We start from the raw sequence: 21,183 nt of genomic DNA on the forward strand, positions 1-21,183 counted from the left end.
CAAACTACTAGCTCTCTACAACAACACAAATCAGATACATTTCAAAATTATTTTTCTGTAGCACAGCAGCACTATTTTCAGTTAGAAATCTAGGATCTGAGTTGTTTTTACTGTAATTCCCCTCACTTCATCTTAGCACAGTGAGAGTATGAGCGCGATCATTTTGCCCAGTTTCAGTTTAAGTTAGGGACATAATAGATTTTATGAAATGGATTTGGTGGTCTAATTTGGATGTTACGTGTTGGGATTGTAAGACTACAACTCCCAATAACCCAAAGTGACGTTTACCCAACATGCATCTCAGCTTTGAGAAGATGAGGCAAGATGGCGACTAAAATAAGCAAAGAGAGTCCCCCTCCTTTTGATTGTCCAACATGGTGAGAAAATGCACGTGTGGAAGTTGTAACTGTTTGTTTGTAATGCAATATTAGTTGCAAATGAGCAAAACAAGTTCACTCATTTATATAATTCACCTTTATTCAGAGAGAAGCTTGTAGTTACTGTAGCTAACGTTAGCAACTAAGCAAGCTAGCAAGCTAACCTGTTAACGCTGCCAACGCTGCCATTAATTTACAATCGGCGTTGAGTGTATTTTTTTCCTTTTTTCAGGAAAAGATGCTTCATATGTTTAATTTCAAGCGTGTCAGTTATGAACAGAACGCGTTCAGTGATATGGATAGGACATTTTAGCATTTCTAGGCTTTGTCTTGATCTGTGATAGCGTTGCTCTTGCAATAGATAACGACCGCAGTTAACGTTTCCATGAGCTTGTGGAAGTCCAAGCACTCGTTTTTATGAATAAATCTTTAACCGTGACAAGAGTTAGGATATTTATTTGTCGCTTTTAATGTTCAATTTTGCATAACCCGGAATGTAGACAGTTTAAATGTTTAAAAACGTTCATCAACTGTTTTCTTTCAGGGCAGGCAAGCCGCCCCCGGGGCTCCATCTAGACGTGATGAAGGGAGACAAACTGATGGAGGTAACTGGAAGCTTGGAAATGTTACTGCAGGACACGGTGGCCTTGCCATCAGCTTAACAATATTGTATACTCGTGTTAAAGTATGTAATGGATAGTATTGTGGGAGGTGTGTTAGTTGACTGCACCAGATACGAGCCTGACAGTCCACTTTGTCCCAGATGTGTTGCTCACTGGGATTTTCTATGGCTGCATGGCTTCAAACGGTGCGAGAGCAGCATTAGCCCCGAGATTTAAGCTTTTCAGTGGGAAGTAACACTGTTAAGTTATGGCTCAGGGGCACAGAGACATTGCAGACTGTTTGTAGAGCTTTTCACTAGTTGTTTTAATGACCATGATTCACTAAAACTGTCTCTTCCTGTAGAAACTGATCATTGATGAAAAGAAGTACTACCTGTTTGGGAGGAACCCTGACTGGTGTGACTTCACCATCGACCATCAGTCATGCTCACGTGTCCACGCTGCCCTGGTCTACCACAAACACCTAAAAAGGGTCTTTCTCATAGACCTTAACAGCAGTAAGACGACATTCACACTTGTATACTTGTTTTATATTTAGAACCAGTGTCTGGAAAGGTTTGACATACATGCAAATGGCTGAAAAACTAATAAAAGTGACTTGCAAAGAATCATTTTTACTGGCCACAGTTATGTACATGTAATACACATTAGAACTGAAATGATAGATAGATAGATAGATAGACAGACAATTAATTGGCAACTATTTTGATTGTTTTAGTCATTTTTCAAACAGACATGCTAAGCATTATCTGGTTCCAGCTTTGGAAACGTGTGGGTTTCCAGCTTTGTTGTCTTATATCACTGTAAATGTACTGTAATATCTTTGGGTTTTGGACTGTTGGACGGACAAAACAAGCAATTTCAATATTTCATTTTCTGCTTTGGGAAAATTTAATGGACTTTTTTTTCTCTCACATTTTATAGACAAAGTGATTACTCGATTAATTGAGAAAATAATTTGCTAATTAATCAATAATAAAAATAATTGTTAGTTGCTGCCCTGATACCAATTTTTCTTGAAGAGATGTCAATGCCTGATTTCAGTTTGATTTAAAAGCTTTGACCTGGCATTCTTTCTTTTAGTTGCCTCACACCTGCTGTGTGTTATCAGGCGAAAACATTCAGTTTTTACTAACATTAAGCTATCAGAATTTGCTTATATAGCAGTTCTGTACTCTCTTGCATGGTGTGATGAATGAAACACTCCAACCAGCCATTTATTCTGGTAATAACAGAATTATATTAGGTCACCCACAGCCAAGTTTGTAGTAACAAACTCCAGAAAACAGTGTAGGCAGGGGCAGGATATAGCAGACTGATAATGGAATTTGGAGCGCATCCCTTAAGTCTGCAGGGGCCCAGCAGAAAGCGCTCATGTTACACACATTCTAAACAATTTTAATGAAAATAAAATAGTAAATAACATAACATTAAAATAAAGAAGTTACTAATAATAAATAAAATTTACAGTAATAATGGCAAGTAATGGCAAATGATGGCAAGTTAATTAATTCTGCTACACTTGTTTCGTACAAATTTATGCTTTGATTGGTTCACAGAACCATCTTGAGGTATTGTTCTTTTATTATTGCTCCATCTCACAGGTTTAGTGTGACAGCAACACATGCATTGCCACCAGGACTGAATCACACTTGATTCAGTTCCATAATAATGTAACATTCGAAAACTATGAATAATCTGTCCTAACATATGCAAACCTCCTTATTTGACTGTCACCGTTTTAGCACATGGTACTTTCCTCGGACACATCCGTCTGGAGGCACACAAGCCACAGCAGGTTCCAATAGACTCTACCATATCTTTTGGGGCCTCAACGCGGACCTACACCATAAGAGAGAAACCCCAAACCCAAGGCACCGCTGGCACAGGAGACAGTAAGACAGGAGAGGATGAGGAGCTGAAAGGACTGCTTGGGCTTCCAGAGGAAGAGACAGAGCTGGAGGTACATTTAGTTTCTTGATAACAATATTCTCATGCTCTCAAACATGAACTACATAAAAGAGAATGAAGAAAGAAAATGGCTTCATCTTGTGTCTCAATTATGACCTATTTTAGCCAAAAATTACTGTTTTAGGTAGACTGCTGATAGACGCAGAACAATGTTTAAAATATATTTTAGTCCTTTTTAGTTATTCTTATGTTATTCATATGTTTATGACGTGTAATGTTTTACATTTCGTTCTAATCCTCACAGATTAGACTGTGTGAGTAGTAATGCAAAATGCACTGTCCAAAATTTGAGGAACAGATCTAGTGATTATATGACCTGTTTATACCTATTGCCTGTTTATTAACAAGTAGTTATGTTTACCTGTCCCTTAGTTTTATGATGCTACCTCTTATTATCCTGCTCAGTCTGGTGTATTGTTGTGTTGTAAAGTAGTAGTGTCTTGATGTTAATGCAGCCACACTACACACATTTTTCTCTTGCTGTCTGCATCGTGCTAGAACCTGACAGAGTTCAACACAGCTCACAACAAGCGCATCTCCCTACTGACCATTGAGGAGGGCAACCTGGAAATCCAGAGGCCTAAGCGGAAACGAAGAAACTCCAGGGTTACCTTCAATGAGGAGGACTCCATTATTAACCCAGGTACAAATCAAAGTGAAGGCGGCATAAAGAAACACTCATACCATGAAACAACTCTGTTGTTTTCACTGACAATGCCAAGCCAAAGCATTTTTTTAGGTTGATTGTTGTCATTTGTCAATAGTCCAGTGTTAAATTATTTTCTTGTGTGAAAGTCTTACAGCATGTGACTGAGAAGAAAATAACTTAGTTTTGATTTTAGCCTCCTGATATACTGTAAAGATATAACCAAGCTATATCACTGATCAGATATGTACATTTCTACTTTTCAAGAGAAGAAATGCACTCAGCAATAAATTGTAACACTTGTATTTTAAATACTTACAGAGGATATAGACCCCTCGGTTGGACGCTTTAGAAATATGGTGCAGACTGCTGTCATCCCCATCAAGGTAAGCTTTGGTTTTGCCATTTAAAAATGTATGATTCAATTGATACATTTAATTTGACAGGCTACAAAGTAGTACTGTATGTTGAGCAGTATGGTCACTCAGCACATTAACAGTGCCATGTTTCTGCCACTAGTCCTGTGTAGCTCACTGGGTGAGCATGGCACCGGTATTCTCTGAATGAGTGGTTCTGTTCTGTTTCAATTAAAAAGTAGTGTACTCATAGTGTTGCATAACATGCTAATTTGCAATGTGTTTTGATGGGTTATGATCTGCAAAGGCAGTAAATGTGTAATAAGATTGGCTAAATGTATTACTTGTGAATTTAATACTCTGTCATCCCTGCTGCAGAAACGCAGATCAGAGGGCCAAAACACTCTGGGTCTTGATGACCTGACTTCAAAACGCATCCATGGCTACAGTTTGGGCGGTGGTCTCTATGGGGACTTGCCTCCCACCAGTCATGAGAACCAGCCAACAGGAGCACCAGGAGGTGCTGCTATGCAGGGAGGGCTCCCTCTGCCCTTCCCCAATCCAGCACCAGAGGTGGACCTGGCCCCAGAGGCTCCTCAGCCCCCTGTCACCCTCAACCCCACCCCTGTCACAGCTCCCTACCTACCAGAGACCCACAACGAGCCACGCAAAAAGAAGTATGCTAAAGAAGCTTGGCCGGGCAAGAAACCCACCCCTTCACTACTCATCTAACCAGTTACTTAAAGCTGCTGACTCTCAGGTTACCAGCAGATACATCAGGGACTGTGACCTGGCAGAGGTGAAGTCATTCACTTCTCAATTTTCTTTTTTTATTTGTTCATCTTCATCACTCGTCATCATCATTACAAAAAAGCATCACACAATTTCCCTGTGGTCTGTCACAAGATATCATCTACATTACTAAGTCAGCAGTTGATAAGTTGGCCAGGAAATGGCAGAATCTTGTCGATTGCCAACAAAAGTAACGTAAATTTACAAGACCTGGCAGTGAGCATTTGAGCCTCAGAATGGCAGTTCTATATGTTTGTCTGTGAGTGACAGGCTACATGGATATGATGGGTCATTGAGTTGTTTTTGATGTGTTGGATGTAGAGTTGGATTTTTTTTCTACTAAACATGTTTCAACATTTTTTTTCACTCCTTGGGTATTTTGATAATGCTAAATAGCAAACGCATTTTTCATATTAGATATTTTACTGTGAGAAGTTAGGAAAGCCAGAGAATCCAGACATGAAGTCAATTTCTATCAAAACACAGGGCTGCTTTTTATTTTGAAAACCTATTGATATGTGATTAAACATTTTACTCACTGAAACATTTCCGTTACATGTGTTAGACTGATATGACATCTTGTCTTGTACTTGTCCTACAAGCCACTAGATGGTGACTTGTGCACAAAGGTCAGAGTTTTTAGGGAGATTTGGCTGCAGACTTGCAGGTACTATTGTGTATGGCCTGTTGCACTAACCATGGCATCCCATGAAAGTGGTGGTGCAAGCTTCTGGTTATTCATTTGGATTTCCCTGCAGATTAAAGCCATTTGCCCTGTCCAAACAGTATGTTGATCATATGTGTCCTTTGGCTTTTTCCAGTATATTGAGTTTTAAATGGTTTGTTGGCCATTTTTCCCAGCTCCAGTATACAGTAAATACAAGGATTTGTATGTTGGCAATAAATTGCACTGTTAACTAGTGACAGAATATAGCAGTAACAAATACCAACTTTGCTGCAAGATAAAAAGTTAGTAAAAACAGAAAGGTTTGGATTCAGTAAGTTTTAATGGTCAAGTAGCGTGTTAACATCTTTCACATGCAATAGAGTACAATGACATTTATACAGTATACTGTTCATATTTTGTTTGCCCTGAACTGGATTGAGACATAGGAACAGTGTCTTTGCACAGCAGCAGAAAAACATAGCTGTGTCAAACATGTAATGAACCAGTGGAACACAGTGTAATTGGTTTATACAGTGTAGTCCAAATGTAAAGGTCCCATGAAATGCTTTTATTACTTTTTTTTAGGGCAGTTTTGCTTTCATTCAAAGGCAGATAGTAGAAAGGTGACAGGAAATGAAGGAAGATAGAGGGGAAGTGACCTGCAACAGAGGCAGTCATCTGGAATCACAACCAGAATATTATGGTCATAGTATATGGTATGCATCTTAACCACAAGGCCGCCCCAACAGCTTTTTATTTCCTTTTTGAAAGAAGTTGTTGTGGGGACATTAGCTTGAAAGGTGTCAATTTTACTGTAAACAAAGGGGCTAGCAGTTATGGTAAGAAAGGTGGGTTAAGTTGATATAACATGCAGAAAGATCAGATGACCTTAACGGTTGGACTTGAAGCCCTTGTTGGCATGAGGTCACCACTAAAAATGCACTGCTGTCCAGGAAGTTGTTTTCTAGAAGTTCATTAGCCACTTCATGGGATCTTTAAATAAGTAAAAGGTTGGAGATCAAAGACAGACGTTTACAAACTGCTGGTGACTTTTTGTCCTTGTGGGCGTGTGGATTTTGTAATCATATGACTGTAAATAAAAAATGAATTACTTTTGACTCAATTCTCTGCAGTGCTTCCAGCTGTGATTAAATAATGTTGCATTGCTCTTCCTGATATTAACTGCCTGTTTTCCAAATGTATACCTGATGAAAGGTCCTCTAAAGGGAAGTAATTTGATGTCTTATTAGCAAACAGCATAGATTCTGTAGAACAAAGGTGATCCAGTGTATTTAGAGCCTATTGTTTTGCATACTGCACCTTCCTATAACTTTATTCTGAAGGTAAACACAGACCTGGTTCCACAGAGTTCATGTGGCACAGACAAATCACTTTCATGACAGCTAAAACTGAATCTTCACACAGTGGCAGTAAACTTTGTTAATGTTTAAGCAGACAAAACATCAATGGGCTCTATAAAAATGCTAAAGTGAAAGTGCTAAAATGTCTAATTAAAAACTGTTTCAGTGCAAGAAAATTATTATAAAATACAAATGCAACTTTTTCAGCAAGTAATCCCCCCCCCCAAAACATATTCAGTCACTAAATTAAATACAGCACAGTTCATCATTAACTTGACAGTACTCATTATTGCACTATTACTTATTACTTATATTATTACATTGTATTATTATACCGTGCATACTTATTAACTTCTAAATCCACTTTTGTACTGTACTACTATACAGTACTATACTACTGTATATGCACTTTGTACTTAATTTATCTTACCTGTATTATAGTATATTATAATTTGATTTGCTTAGTACTTCTATTCCTGTGTGCATTGACGTGGTAGTGAGCAGCTGTAACAAAAGAGTTTCCCCTCGACCAATGATCAATAAAGTATTTCTGATTCTGATCATTATCTGTTCTATGTCAGTGTAAAGGCATAGTAAAATATTAGAAATCAAGCTAACTCCTAAAAATGTTCCGTAATTGAATAATGCAATTTCCAGTTTACAGCATTTCCTGCAGTTTTCCCCCCTTTACACTTCTGGGTCTACAGGTTTGATCTTGATGTGGATGCCATTGAGTGAGCGAAGCACCAGTCTAGGAATTATCTTGGGTTCCCAAGTGGGGTCCTCTGTCAGCTGGTATCTTTTCAGTGTCAGGGCTATCACCACTTTCATCTCATTCATGGCAAAGTTCTGACCAATGCAGTTTCTGTGTGATGAAAACAAAATTAGCATTATGAGGAAAATGATAAATTAAATGCTTTTAAGCAATAACAAGAGGAGAGAAACATGTCGTGAGTAGTGAATTTAATCCTTTTCACTCAGAAGGAAAAAAACAAACAAGGGTTGTTTTATGGTCTTAAGAAATCAAATCAGTCAGTACCAGAATTATTTTTGCATGTGGACTGACATAATATTAGAATAGAGTGGACAAAAATATGGCAATAGCCCTGCAGTAAATGTTGATATGATGAAGCTCATACTGATCCGTTTTGGTGAGAATCTACATGTAACCACTGTTAATAGTGTGTATTAGGCATTTGTTGTCACAATTTGTAACAATAAAATCCTTTGCTAAATTAAGTGATATTTGCAATGTGTGCAACTGATGAATACGCTGGAAGCAATAAGCTTCACCAAATTGGTTCTTGCTGCATGGCTATTGTATTGTAAAGTGTTAAGTTGTCCATAAATTCCAGTTCATTCATCCAGTGCTTTCCTTTTTTATCTAACTAAATCAGTAGGGGGGAAATTAATTATTAATACTTTTGTCCATCTCAATCTTGAAGTTTTGGCAGAGGAGCATGAATGAGACTAACTACTACTTCCTCTTTCCAACACAGCACTTACAGCATGTCTTGGGGTAAATTATAAACTATGCATGATAACAAACACTGATTCATTAGGAGAGACACACATATGATGTTGAATTGACTAAGAGTTGTTTACTAAAATACAAAGATTTGCAAAGTTTGTAAGCTCAATTAAATATTAAGTCTGGTTCTGTTTGTAGACCCCAGATGTGTTGAATGAGCGGACGTCAATTTTCCTTCAGTCAGCAGAAAAGTGACACAGCAAATAAATGGAATAAAAAGATAAATAAACCTTCAAGTACTGTACATTCACTGACGGGATTCATATTCTACTGAATAATCCATATCATGCATCTTTTCAAGCTTGATATCCTATTTAGGACTAAACAAGTATTTCCATTTGAGGTTTGTGCATCGTTTTAAAATTGGATTAGTTCTAGGTTACACTGAGTTTACACCCTACCTCTTGTTTACTCTAACCCCTAATGAATCCTAACCATTTTTTTTATTTTTATAATTGTGTTGGTGAAAAGGGGGCTGGTGCTAGGTTACACGTCTACATAATGCAGGTTTTTGTCCGACAAATGAATAGACAGCACATTGCTGTAAACTGAGAATCTCCCTCCCTAGTTCTTAGTGACATAATCACAGAGTACCAGGTGTGGACAAACCTTGGCCCAGCAGAGAAGGGGACAAATGCATGAGGTGACCTCCTGGAAGCATTCTCTGGCTGGAAACGCAGTGGGTCAAAGACCTATGTTGACACAAGATGGAAAAAACTAACTAACACTGTGTCCAGTGATGCGTAAATCACATTTTCTTCATCTGTCCATGAATAATTGAATGAGTTTATACTCATTCACATCCCCAATACGGTGAGTGAATAAACCATAGCAGCTCCTAGGTGTCAGTTTGTGATATGCTGACATCTGCTTTCACTTCAAAGATTTACTCAGAATGAAATCATCTTGACTTACATCAGGGTTTTCCCAGACAGCTGGATTCCTGTGAATCCCATACACACTTGTTCCAACATTAGAACCTACAAATATAACATTGTGTTAGTTTAGGATTGTGCAGGGACTGGACACATACAAAGTGTATGAATACAAACTTTTATATTTAAGTGTGTGACAAATTATTGTAAAGCTGCCACTACCATTTAACCCCTGACCAAGTAGCAGCCTGTCACTGGGTCAGTCATTGACTTCTGACCAATGTTTGGCTAAAAACCCACAGAGCTTTGGGAAAATGTATATGAAATGATGCAGAAGACATCTGGAATATTTCCATTTGATAAAATGGTGCAACCATAAAAACATATGGAGTCTTGGATGTGAATATTTTACTAAGTGTAAATATAACAAAAGCTTAATTTAGGAGTTTAAACTAGCCAATGCAGAACATACAGTTTAATAGTGTCAGACATTGTGGAATAAAATGGTTTTAACAACCTTGAAGCTACTTATGGGGAAACAAAAGGGGAAAAATGTAGGGTAAAGGGTGAATATGTTCAGCCTCAGCAAGGCTGACTTTGTTAAACAAAAACTAAGGCAATTATGGAAAACCAATTTGAGACAAAACCAATATAATAAGTTAATATTTTGTCAATGTGGTAAAAGTTATTATGCATGCACAGTGTGCTGTCTTATCTACATTAACTTTCAAAAAACTAACAAACCTTCTGGTAAAGTCCTTCCATCAGAAAAGGTCATGGGTTTGGTGGTTTTTCTGGACATTCCTGGTACCGGAGGGTAAAGACGGAGGGATTCTTTTATGCACATTGTAGTGTATGGAATTTTACTCAGATCCTCCCTTAAAATAAGACAGGTTGCGTTAGTTGTAAATATTCAAAACCATAAAGTGACGACCTAAAGCTTACCTAAACCAGCTGTTGTGGTACTGATTTGCATTGCATATGGCAATGTTTAACACGTAAACCTACCACTCCATGGTGTCCTTGCCATCCAAGGCTTGAATGATCTCATCCCTGCAAATCTTCTGGTGTTCTGGGTGGCAGGCCAGACAGTAGAGGATGAAAGAGATGCCACTGGCTGTGGTGTCATGGCCCTCAAACATGAAGGTGTCCACTTCTGCTCGTATATCTTCATCTGACAGACCCTGCTGCTTCTCATCCTGAAGGGGAGATTAATGTATATATATATATATATATATATATATATATATATATATATTCACACACACAGTACATAACAATGAAACCATAAGAGCATAAAATATCCAATAGATAATGGCAGACAGGTGGGTAAGTCACAGAGCTAAATGTTGCACCTAAGGACAAGATAATTGACCTTAGAAAGTGTTATTCTGCCTCTACAGTGAGGAAGAGTGTAGTGATATTTAAGGTGAGAAAATCAAGCTGGTAGAGCAGTACAGAAATTTAAGGTGAGAAAATCAAGCTGATGGAGCAGTACAGAAATTTGAGCACTGTTCTTGACAACAAACTTTGTTTTGAACCAAGTAAGAGACACTTTCTCAAACAAAAGAAGAATCAACTTCTTTTCCTCTTGGTGAAAATTAGATGTATGTTTCTCCTGATATTTAAAATTAACATTTGATAAAACTTAACTTGAAGTCTTGTTTTTTGGTCTAGTAAGTAATATTAACATGAATATTATGTCAGCGAGAAAGTTGAGATGAGTCAGGCACCCACAGCTCAGGGATGTTTACAACAAGCAGAAGCTTTGGAAGGAAGTTCTTTGGACTCAAAGAATTTGAGTTTTTGCCTTCAGGCCGCTCCTCAAGAGTGCCACATAAGGACTAAAAGAGAGGACCGTTGCCTTTTATCAGTGGCCATTGATATGCTGAGCATGAGAGCCTATGCACAGTAATAGCCTTCAGTGTTTCCTTTTTTGCCACTTGCATATATTTGCACATTATGCCAAATCATTCTAATATGATCTCAGGTTTTATACATGACTTTTTTTTTTTTTTTTTTTTTTTTTACTGTTTCTGTGTCATTGTCTCATAGTTGTCTTATCTGTTGGTATCTGTGGTGTTGTGGCTGCACATCAGACTTCCCTCCAGTTACTTTGAGCTTAAAATGCTGTATGCCTTAATACCTTGATGGCTGTATATTGTTTGCTGTTTAAATTTGGTTGCTGCTACTTTAAGGTTGTTTATGCTTTTAATGTCTTAATACCATTATTCTCACTACTTTTAAATAATTTTCTCTATAGAGGACTTTGTAACATCATGTTTTGACAATTGGTATACAAGTACAGTTTACTCACTTCAAAGGTTTGTGGTTTGTTACTAATGTTATTACAGTGAGCGAAAGTGAGAATGTCTAATTTTCTGAAATCAGTAGATTGGAGTCGATATCACATAACATACTCTTGCAAAGAGAAGGATGTCCAGAAAGTCCAAGTTTCTCTTGGCCTGTATGCGGTCCAGCTCTTTAATGTCCTTTAGTGCTTCTTTCCTCGTTCTTATGACTTTCTCTTCAAAAGACAAATAACAGCAGCAACGTGTGAAATTTCAGAAAATACCAAAAGCTCAGTGTATGGGTGTGCTATATTGCAAATTGATCAAATCCAGTATAATTGATATTTGGCAATTGTTTCAGATTGTCATTAATCTAATTATGTGTTCAGATCTCACCTGTATGACTGTGAGCCACCCTGCGTGCTTTTCTGTATTTGAAGCCATGTGGGCTGAGGTAGAAAATTAGGTCACTGTGGTATGGAAACGTCCTGAACCGCAGGTTAATTAGGTAACTGAGCTCATACACTGCTTTTATGTATGCGTTTGTTCCACTGAAATAAGAACATAGAGTAGGCAAATGTTAAAAGCTAAATTTCCTCCACTCCTGATTCAGACAGCTGAAGCAGTAAAACAACTGAAAACATAGAAGTGAAACTGAATGGCAGAAAACGGTTTGTACAGACTCACCTCTCGGTCTGACAGTTGCTGTTGTAGCTGAAGGCACACTTCAAGATGCTGTCCAGTGTCATGAGGCTCACGTGTTTAAACAATTCAAAGGACTCATTGGTGTTTGCATAACTTTCCAATTTGTCCTGGCAACAGTGAGAGAACAGATGTGACATCTCTGCAGGAGATGGAAAAAAAACTCCAACACGCTCATTCGCTCAATCGACTTTGACACAAAATGTTTCAATTAGACAGTTTAAAAAAGGTCCAGTGTGTAACATTTAAGAGGAGCTATTGGCAGAAATGGAATATAATATTTATAAGTATGTTTTCATTAGTGTATATGTTGCGTATTGTCAAGCAGGGTACCAAGGGATAGGACCCAATTGCAGACAGTGGTATTCAAATGGTTGCAAAATGCAATTTCACCGCTAGATACCACTAAATCCTTCACCATTATGGTCTTTATTTACTTTGTATGAATTGTGATTTACACACATTATTTACATACCAACATAGTTTTGGCAGAATCTGACATCAGCTTTACGTATGGTTTCAAAACATCATAGTGGAAACCTGGGGTCAGGAACCTTCTGTGCTGAAACCACTTCTGACCTTTTGACACCAGTAAGCCTTCCCCTGAAGACAGGAAGAGGCCGTGTGTGTGAGTGAGTAAAGCAGCTAAACAACTCTGTAATAAGCCAAAATATGCTGCAGGAGAAAGGCAAAGCAGTCTTACCAATCCAAGACTCAATAAACCTATATGCAAAATCATCTTTTGGCTCTGTTAGGAAACAAACAAATATAAATGTTGTTACATTGACCTTTGGTTGTAAAACTGTAGCCAATGGCCCTGTAGGGGATTATATAGAGCACTGAATTGACTACAATATTATAATAGTAATAATATTAATTCAGTAGATAAAAGCTAGAAAATAATAGCTCACACACCTGTTGATGCCAGTATGGTTTTCACATAATCTGGATGATGAATGTTGAGGAAACAAACAAAGGGACCAAACCACAGTGGGAAAGCATAAGGGTACTGCTGTCCCCATTTCACTATCTTGTCCAAGTCTTTCCCATCTTGTTTAAACTGAAAGAAAAAATAAGACAGGAAGCTTGACCAAACCTTTCAAATCCTGTAACCTGCATGCTTTGTATCTCATTTATATACAGTATGAAGTGACCTCTGGGGAAGACAGTGTGTTTGCCTGAACTGTGTTGTTTACCAACCGCGTGTCTCTAATGAAACTCTACTTAAGTAAAAGTAGCAAAATCACAAAGTAAAAATACTCAATTACAACTTAAAGTCTTGCATTTAATTGTTTTACTTGAATAAAATAAGTATTGTAAAATGTGTTTACTTAAGTATCAAAAGTAAAAGTACTCATTATGTAGAACAGCTCCTTACAAAGGAGGACATACCAGCCAAATAGACGTTTTACCAACTGGCAACCCAAAAGCTGTTCCTGTTATTGGCCTATGAAAGCTATAAAGCCTTGATAAATTATTTAATAAATACTTAAAAATTCTTATTACAACTTGCAAACTCTTAATAATATATGGTATCCAGCATTTAAATGTTGACGCTGGTCTAGGTGGAGGTAATTTGAACTATTGTCTTATATACTGTGTATTCAAGACATCACACATTAATTAACATCAATAAGATGTAAATGTGTCAGATTTAGCCAAAACGCTAATAATATGTAAGATATTTATCTACAAAGTAACTATAGCTGTCAGATAAATATAGTGGGGTAAAAAGAACAATATTTCCCACTGGATTGAAGTGGAGTAGAAGTTTAAATGGAAATGGTCGGCCTACCTCAGGAGTACAGGTACCTCATAAATGTACTAGTTACATTCCACCACTGCTAATGTGCTCATTTATTTCATCCTAACGACTAGTAATGGTGGCTACATTATGCAGGCTATGTAACAGTTACACAAAGTTGCTGTTACGTTACTGAGCGTTCACGCTTGAATTACTTCGAAAACATGTCCAAAAAACCAGTGTCCCGGCGGTCCTGGAAAAGCGTCCATGTTTCGAAACGCATCCCTTCTTTTGGCGAGCAAAATATTTAATTTATAGACGACTGCACCAAGACAAAGTAGAGCAAACAAGTGATGCATATGAGGCCAGCCCAACTGAAATTTCACGACAGCTTCAGTTAACTCCATTCCGATGATGCCTGTGGCTCGCTGGAGGAAATGCTCTTTGAACACAACAAAAGGTAACCAACCTGATGGTACACAATGACGTGTAAAGCAAACAAAGTTGATGCTATGATGTAATCACCGGTGGGCGGCGAATTTTCTTCTTCTGTTAAGTTTTATGGCGGTTGGGATCCATAAATGTGCATTACCGCCAACTGCTGGATTGTAACACCTTCACAGTGTAAACTATTTACAGTGTCCACCCAAAGTGATCCCATGACATTAGTCCACTCTCTAACCCAGACCCAGTTGTCTGAGTTGGTGCAACTCCTTCCCTCAATGTAACATCCAGATCCTCTCCAGATATGTCCACAACATTCAAGAACCTTGTTGCAGCGCCCAGCACCATCTCAATCCTTTCCGACTTCCCCTTTATTTCTGCAGCACAATTTATAACCATGGCAATAAATGCCAGAAAACGTTTCTTATCCAGACTGATGCTCTGATCATCTCCATTCCCTTTCTGCTCCTTTTCCTTTTGCACTGCCATTTCACATTTTCTCTCCATACTCTTAGCAGCTTCAGCGTATAACAATCCCTTTTCTGCTCTGTTTTTATTCACTTTTACTTCCTTTATTCTTTTTAGACAGTGTGTGTCTGGTGATTTCCCTCGCAGTGCAGGCACTTTGCTTGCTCTTTCTCCACTTTGCACTCCTCCACATTACAGTTATCCTTCCCACATCTTCTGCCTCCTCTACATACTGCAGCAACATGTCCATATTCCTGACAGCAGAAACATCTGAGAGGAGCTCTCTCATATGGCCTCACCCTGTAACACACATAATCTAATTACACTCTTTCCGGCAATTCCCCCTCAAAGGTCAAACACTGTCCTCCTTCTCCCCTTTTCGGAATCTTGTCAGCCTTCTCGCCTCACACACATCTTCAACATAACGAAATGACTCGGCCTCCACTGTCAGTGGCACGCCACTTAGGCTACTACTCCCTTCTTCTTTACTTCTGATCCAAGTGGGAAGCAATTCACACTGCGATATTCAGGGCTCTATCTCTTTGATGATCATCCCACTTCTTGTTGTCACTGACCGATCTTACATCTCCGATCTTTCCTCCTACAAACTTTCCGACCTCATGTGGATCCTTGAAAATGCCGTCTGTTTGTGTCACAGCTACCATCCCGACAAGATACTTCTCCTCTTTCTCTATTGTCTGGCTGGAATCACTTGAATTACTCTTCTTCCCTTTTCTTTTTATTTTCAAATCCTCTCGAGTCCTCGTTTCCAATTTCGCGCTCCGATTCCTCCTCTGACACCATTTCTGCCATCGCTCTCTACTCCTTCAACCTCATCGGGCGGCGAAGCTGCCCGGTCGTCTGTCTATCAAATGGTGACTTCAAGTGCTAACGGAAATACCGGATTTTTAATGTACGAACGTCAAACAACAAGGTCGTAAATTGAATTATAGAAGTCCGTATTTCTTTTTAATGATGACCAATTAGCCGAAGTGTGAAATCCCTGTTAACAACAGATTATTAAGAAATATTTAAATATGATAAAATGATATTTGAGAATCTATGTAACAAACCTGTTTTTATTTTACCTTTTTAAAATCAACATACAGTATGTGTTGTACGTGTTGTAAAAATTACAATTTATTAAATTACAATTACAATTTATTAAATTACAATTTATGTAATATATATACACACACACACACACAAACACACACACACACACATTAAGGTTATTATGTTCAGTCTTTGTTTAAACTGTTTTAGAGAGGTGTTGATCCAACTGTATGTTCATTTTGGAGGCTAGTATCATGTTAAGATTTGTCCAGTTTCAAGAATGTGCAACAAAAAAAGAAAAAAGAAAAAAAGAAAGAGTTTCCCCTCGGGGATCAATAAAGTATTTCTGATTCTGAGTATTTCTGATTCTGAAATCAAAATTAGCCTACAACATCAAAACTTTAAAGAGCTCACGATTGAATGAAGCAACACTATTAAAATAAGCATTTGTTAGCTTGTAGTTGTTATGTGACTGACATCTGATTCATATTGTTCATATCATGTACATTTTTCCATTGTTGCACTTTCAAACACATTGTGCTTGTTATCAGTGTCTGCTCTCTGTTAACCTAAATCATCTTTGAACTTTCAGAATACTCAAATAAACCTCTTAAGATGGTGAAATAGTCATTGCAAGAAACTCCAGCAAAGTTTTAGTTTGGCAGATATTGTATTAACAACACAACTACAGTTTTTGTTTTACTTAAATAATTTACAAATGATCTCAAAGATGTATACACAGCATAAATTAGAATACATCAACAACAGTGAGTACAAATTGTTTCATACCTTTATATGAGAAATTACACTTGTTATTCATGCACATACTGTATCGCAACACCTATACTAATGCATAAAGTGGAATAAATGCCACACCATCAGAAAAACAGCGTGGGTGACAGCCACAGTCAATTTCCTCTGCATTGGCTGTTGGAACACTTCCGATGTGTCAACTTGAATTTAGTCATTACGCTCAATCTAAAACCCTCTGATGTGATGCTGAGTCTCGGCTCTGTGTTTTGATGAGCACTAATAGTGTAACCACTGAGGGGGTGCTTCTGTCTGTTCACTATTGTCTTTATTTCCGCTGAGACGTGTGTCTCAAGCATGATGCAAAAAGGCTTTATTTTTCTTCTGATTATTTGGAACTCATCCCCTTTTGCCTCAGGAAACAGTAAGTAACTGACTAAATCATTTATATTACACTGTATTTAAATTACAATTTTGGGAAGTTACTGTTGTCTGGCAATACATTATTCATATTTTCCATTTTTTAAGCTACTAGTGTATAACAGAAAATGTATTTATTTCAGCAGCCACGAATCACCTTCACTTCTCGCTGGGATGTCAAGCTGTGATACCTTGTCCACATTACAGAAGTGACTCAAATTCTTTCAAATGGTTTTACAAGAAAGATGAACGTAGTGACAAAATCCCAATCTTTTTTCAAGATAGAACAGGACTAAATCACCATCGGCAGCTCTTTCGTGACAGAATAAAGGTTCTGAGCAATCGTTCCTTGGTCATTAATTCTTTAACAGAGGATGATCAAGGCCTTTACTGGTGTGAATATTGTTTTCAAGACAATTGTCAGAACGAGCAGCCCACAGTCTTCAGTGTGAAGAAAGGTCAGGTTCTCTTAAAACTGAATATATAACATACCCAACTGCTTTGTGTATCCAGTTCTATACATTTGTAAAAGCCCATTCTCTATTCAAACAACCAATATCTTCTTATTTTTCAGAAATTCTGAAAGAAACTCATAAGACATACTACACTACTGCAGGCAGCAGTTTTACTCATGCATGTCCGAGTGAATTGACTAACTTAAAATGGACATTTGAAGCAAGTAACATGACTGCACTCAGGAACTCGGTACAAAGACCAGGATCCTACTTTGTGTCTTCCAACAAGTCTATATATATTGTAAATGTCAAAAAAGCAGATGCTGGGAAATATACCTGCTGGACAAGTGAATGTGATGGACACAGGCAGAAACTACTTATTATCAACTTGTGTGTAATTACAGGTGAGAAAATAACACACACATGCAATGTCAAATGTCAAAATGAAATGGTGTAACTTAGAATCTTTTTTGCCATATTACAGTTCACCACAGTGAGGATTCATCTGTTTCTTGTGCTGTGATGTGTGACGAGGAATTCAGTAACATCAAACCAAACAGCATATCAAATGTGGAGACAGGCACATGGACTATATCAGTGCTTGTGGATCCATATGGTTCTTTAAATTGCAGTGTAAATCGGATGTTTGATGGATACAGTACGGTTAACAGCACTCACGGACCATCAAATGCTTTAAACAAAACAACAGGTGGGTGTTTTGCCGTATCTCTGTTTAAGGAGTTCATGGCCCAAATCAAAGGAATATCAACTCTTATGTTTTTGGTTTTGCAGATACACCTACAGAGCTTGAATATCTGATTCCAGTTATTTATGGAACACCAGCAGCCCTTACATGTCTTATTTTGTTGGCACTTTTAATTTGCTACCTCAGACCAAGATTGCGGGCAGGTAGGATATACAGATTTTTGTCTCATTGAACCTGTGTATTGCTTGTTCAGTGGTCTGCTGGATAAAAATGTCAGCTAAATAAATATAATGTAAAAGAAGTAGATGTTTGATGTTAGGTTGGGCAAGTTTATATGTCCCTCCTCATTCTGTTTGTGTTTCTTTCTCTCCAAAGCATTTCCTATTTACTTTTGTTGCTGTGGCTTGAATGGCAGTGTGGTGGTAAGTGTTATATGTATACCTAACACTATCTACCATGCAGCAATGAACTAGCCTGTGTGTTTCTGTTCAGGTAATGACATTTCTTACTTCTTACTGCAGGTGGAAGAGGAGTCTTCGGTGGTTTATTCATCAGTTATCATCAGGAGACCTGCTAATCCAACAAACAGTCACACTTACAGTGATTGTGTGTATAGTGAAATAAAAGTATAGAGAAAAGGTCCAAAAGATGTTTTATTGCTTAAGATGGTCTATAACTGCCACTGTTATAATGATGGTTCCCACATCACTGTCATATGAACTAAGTAATTGATTCCTCAAAAGACTACTTGTGTTTCATGCGAAAAAGTGTTTGTGACTTCACCCACACGGTTCTAAAGGGAAATTTTTAAGCATTTTGGCACTTTTTTGATTAGGAAGTTTCCTAACTGAGTGAAGTGACCCAAATAGCAGCCATGATAAGAGCTGACTGAATTTTCTACACAATCAAAAAGTGCTTTATTAGTTCCTTTACTTTATTTCTTTACCCTATCAAACACTGGAAAGGGATATCGCCATTCCATAATTCCTTCCTCCAACATGACTGACAATTCAGGTGTTTCAAGCCAAAATATTTACATTTTTCCAGATAATTTAATGAGACACATGATACTAATGATCGACAATTCTGTTTTATGTAAAAATTATATTACTTGTGTTTACTGTCTTTAGGTACTGTAGCTACAGTATATAGAGAGGTGGAAAGTATACTGAACTAATAAATTTTTGGGGTTTTGTGCTTTACAGCTATAGTTACTTTGCAGATTAAACATATGTTAAACTACATAAAGAAGTTAGAATTAGCTACACCTAAACCAGCTACAACATTAAAATGTTGCTTACACACAGTGGTGGTAAGTGCATTTACTCAACTACTGCACTTAAGTAAAATTTTGAGGTGGGTTACTTTACCAGAGTATTTCCATTTCATGATACTTTACACTTCACTGCATTTTATAGGGAAAGACTGTAGCCTCCTCTTTACTCCAGTACATTTATTTGACAGCAATAGTTACTTTACAGATTCAGATTATAAATACAAAACATAGCAGCTTATAATGTATCATTGTTGTTAACTGCATTGCTGGCTTTAAATGTTGAATAGTACCAATAATGTGTGAAAGATGTGGAATATTTTACAGATTAAACTATGCAAGGCTATATAAAGTAGGCTAAAATCATCTCCACCTTGACCAGCTACAACAAGTAATCAACATAAGTAATAATAAACAATAATATATATAATAGTTTAACAGTATGAAGAGTACTTCACATAGTTCCATTATATTAAAAAATGGTAAACATCGCTAGGGCTGAGCCAAAACTCAGCAACTCACACCAAAACAATCTAGATGGATAAATAGCTCTACAGGTAAGAGGAAAAATATGTATTTTTAATTTTGGAGTGAAATGTTCCTTTAAGTAAATACTCTGAGTAGTTCTTCCATGCCTGTACACTGAAAGTGTACAATTACATGCACAATTACATACATACAATACATTTTAGTGATAGTACTTTTAGCTAACAACTTGGGGGAAATTTGCATGCATGGGTTTTACTTTGAAGGAGGTTTTAAACTAGCATTAGTACACTTCTTCCATCACTAGAGTTTACTCCAGTATGTGGCTGTAATGCGCCTCAAAATTGGACAACTGCTGCGGAAAAAAAAATCCCAAAGAGAAAAAAAATAAGGATTTAGGAAAAGACAACCGCGTAGCTGAGAGAATCCGACTGCATTTACACTAGGCGACGTAATTATGCGAAGGCGGATGTTATTGACGTGGGTCTGCCATGGTGAAACTACAATCTTCCGAAAATGGACTACAAAAAGCGCATCTTATTTCGTTCTTATGCTGTTGTTTCATGCAGGCAATATAAAAAAACGTTACTTCATTAACAAGGTTGGAGTGGAAATAAAAAAAGGAACACAAGCAGGGATGCTGGAAGTCACTCAAAGTTGGGGGTAATGAGAGGTGAGTCTGTAAATTCACATTTTTAAAAAAAAATCATTTGAATGGCCAGGATAACTTATATCTAATAGTTTTAACAACAATTTTGAAAACAGTTTGAAAACGTTTTACATTACAGCAGACAGCAAACATGAACACCTGTATGTCAAAGCAGCCACAGCAACTACACAGTCAACAACACAGAACTAATACATGAGAACTGCAAGGAGATGAAGAGGGAGAGACAGCGCCTGGACGGGGCGAGAGATGTGACTCACGACCAGCTCATCATAGTTTATAATAATGCAGCGCAGTGAGTATACAGACGTTTCATAGAGGAGACGAGTGGATATAACGCAGATCTATCTCTCTGTTTACTGTTAACAGAGACTCCAGTCTGCATTATAGTTCATACACTTCACTGATAAACCACAGAAGAGCAACATTAGGCTTCATGATCAAATAAAGTTTTTATATCATGTCCACACTTCTGTCCATATTCACACGCTCCCTCTCTTTCTGCTGCGAGTCTGCTTTACG

At 37.6% G+C, this 21,183-nt stretch overlaps 3 protein-coding genes across 5 annotated transcripts; 2 read left to right on the plus strand and 1 right to left on the minus strand.

Moving 5' to 3' along the window:
- Positions 1–239: 239 nt before the first annotated feature.
- ppp1r8b (protein phosphatase 1, regulatory subunit 8b) lies at positions 240–6,555 on the plus strand. Its single transcript, XM_044206937.1, has 7 exons — positions 240–377; positions 922–982; positions 1,344–1,497; positions 2,746–2,963; positions 3,470–3,614; positions 3,939–4,003; positions 4,352–6,555. Exons 1-7 carry the CDS (start codon positions 325–327, stop codon positions 4,703–4,705), a joined length of 1,050 nt encoding a protein of 349 aa, XP_044062872.1. The 5' UTR covers positions 240–324; the 3' UTR covers positions 4,706–6,555.
- Positions 5,754–15,690, minus strand: LOC122881139 (cytochrome P450 4B1). 3 transcript variants are annotated; one of them, XM_044206935.1, is made up of 12 exons: positions 14,406–15,690; positions 13,108–13,252; positions 12,896–12,940; positions 12,668–12,795; positions 12,178–12,302; positions 11,887–12,041; positions 11,620–11,726; positions 10,208–10,398; positions 9,944–10,077; positions 9,240–9,304; positions 8,934–9,016; positions 5,754–7,658 (listed from the first exon to the last, which is right to left on the minus strand). In XM_044206935.1, exons 4-12 carry the CDS (start codon positions 12,692–12,694, stop codon positions 7,481–7,483), a joined length of 1,065 nt encoding a protein of 354 aa, XP_044062870.1. In that variant the 5' UTR covers positions 12,695–12,795; positions 12,896–12,940; positions 13,108–13,252; positions 14,406–15,690; the 3' UTR covers positions 5,754–7,480. The 3 variants fall into 3 exon arrangements, with proteins under 3 accessions (XP_044062870.1, XP_044062867.1, XP_044062869.1); XM_044206932.1 differs by having other exon boundaries at positions 14,152–14,407; XM_044206934.1 differs by lacking the exon at positions 14,406–15,690 and adding an exon at positions 13,988–14,294.
- A 1,785-nt stretch (positions 15,691–17,475) lies between these two features.
- LOC122881140 lies at positions 17,476–20,774 on the plus strand. The gene is made up of 5 exons (XM_044206936.1): positions 17,476–17,933; positions 18,014–18,238; positions 18,322–18,438; positions 18,611–18,657; positions 18,757–20,774. Exons 1-5 carry the CDS (start codon positions 17,759–17,761, stop codon positions 18,865–18,867), a joined length of 675 nt encoding a protein of 224 aa, XP_044062871.1. The 5' UTR covers positions 17,476–17,758; the 3' UTR covers positions 18,868–20,774.
- The last annotated feature ends 409 nt before the right edge of the window (positions 20,775–21,183 follow it).

Source organism: Siniperca chuatsi, linkage group LG9, assembly GCF_020085105.1.
Source record: "Siniperca chuatsi isolate FFG_IHB_CAS linkage group LG9, ASM2008510v1, whole genome shotgun sequence".
Lineage (NCBI taxonomy): Eukaryota > Metazoa > Chordata > Actinopteri > Centrarchiformes > Sinipercidae > Siniperca > Siniperca chuatsi.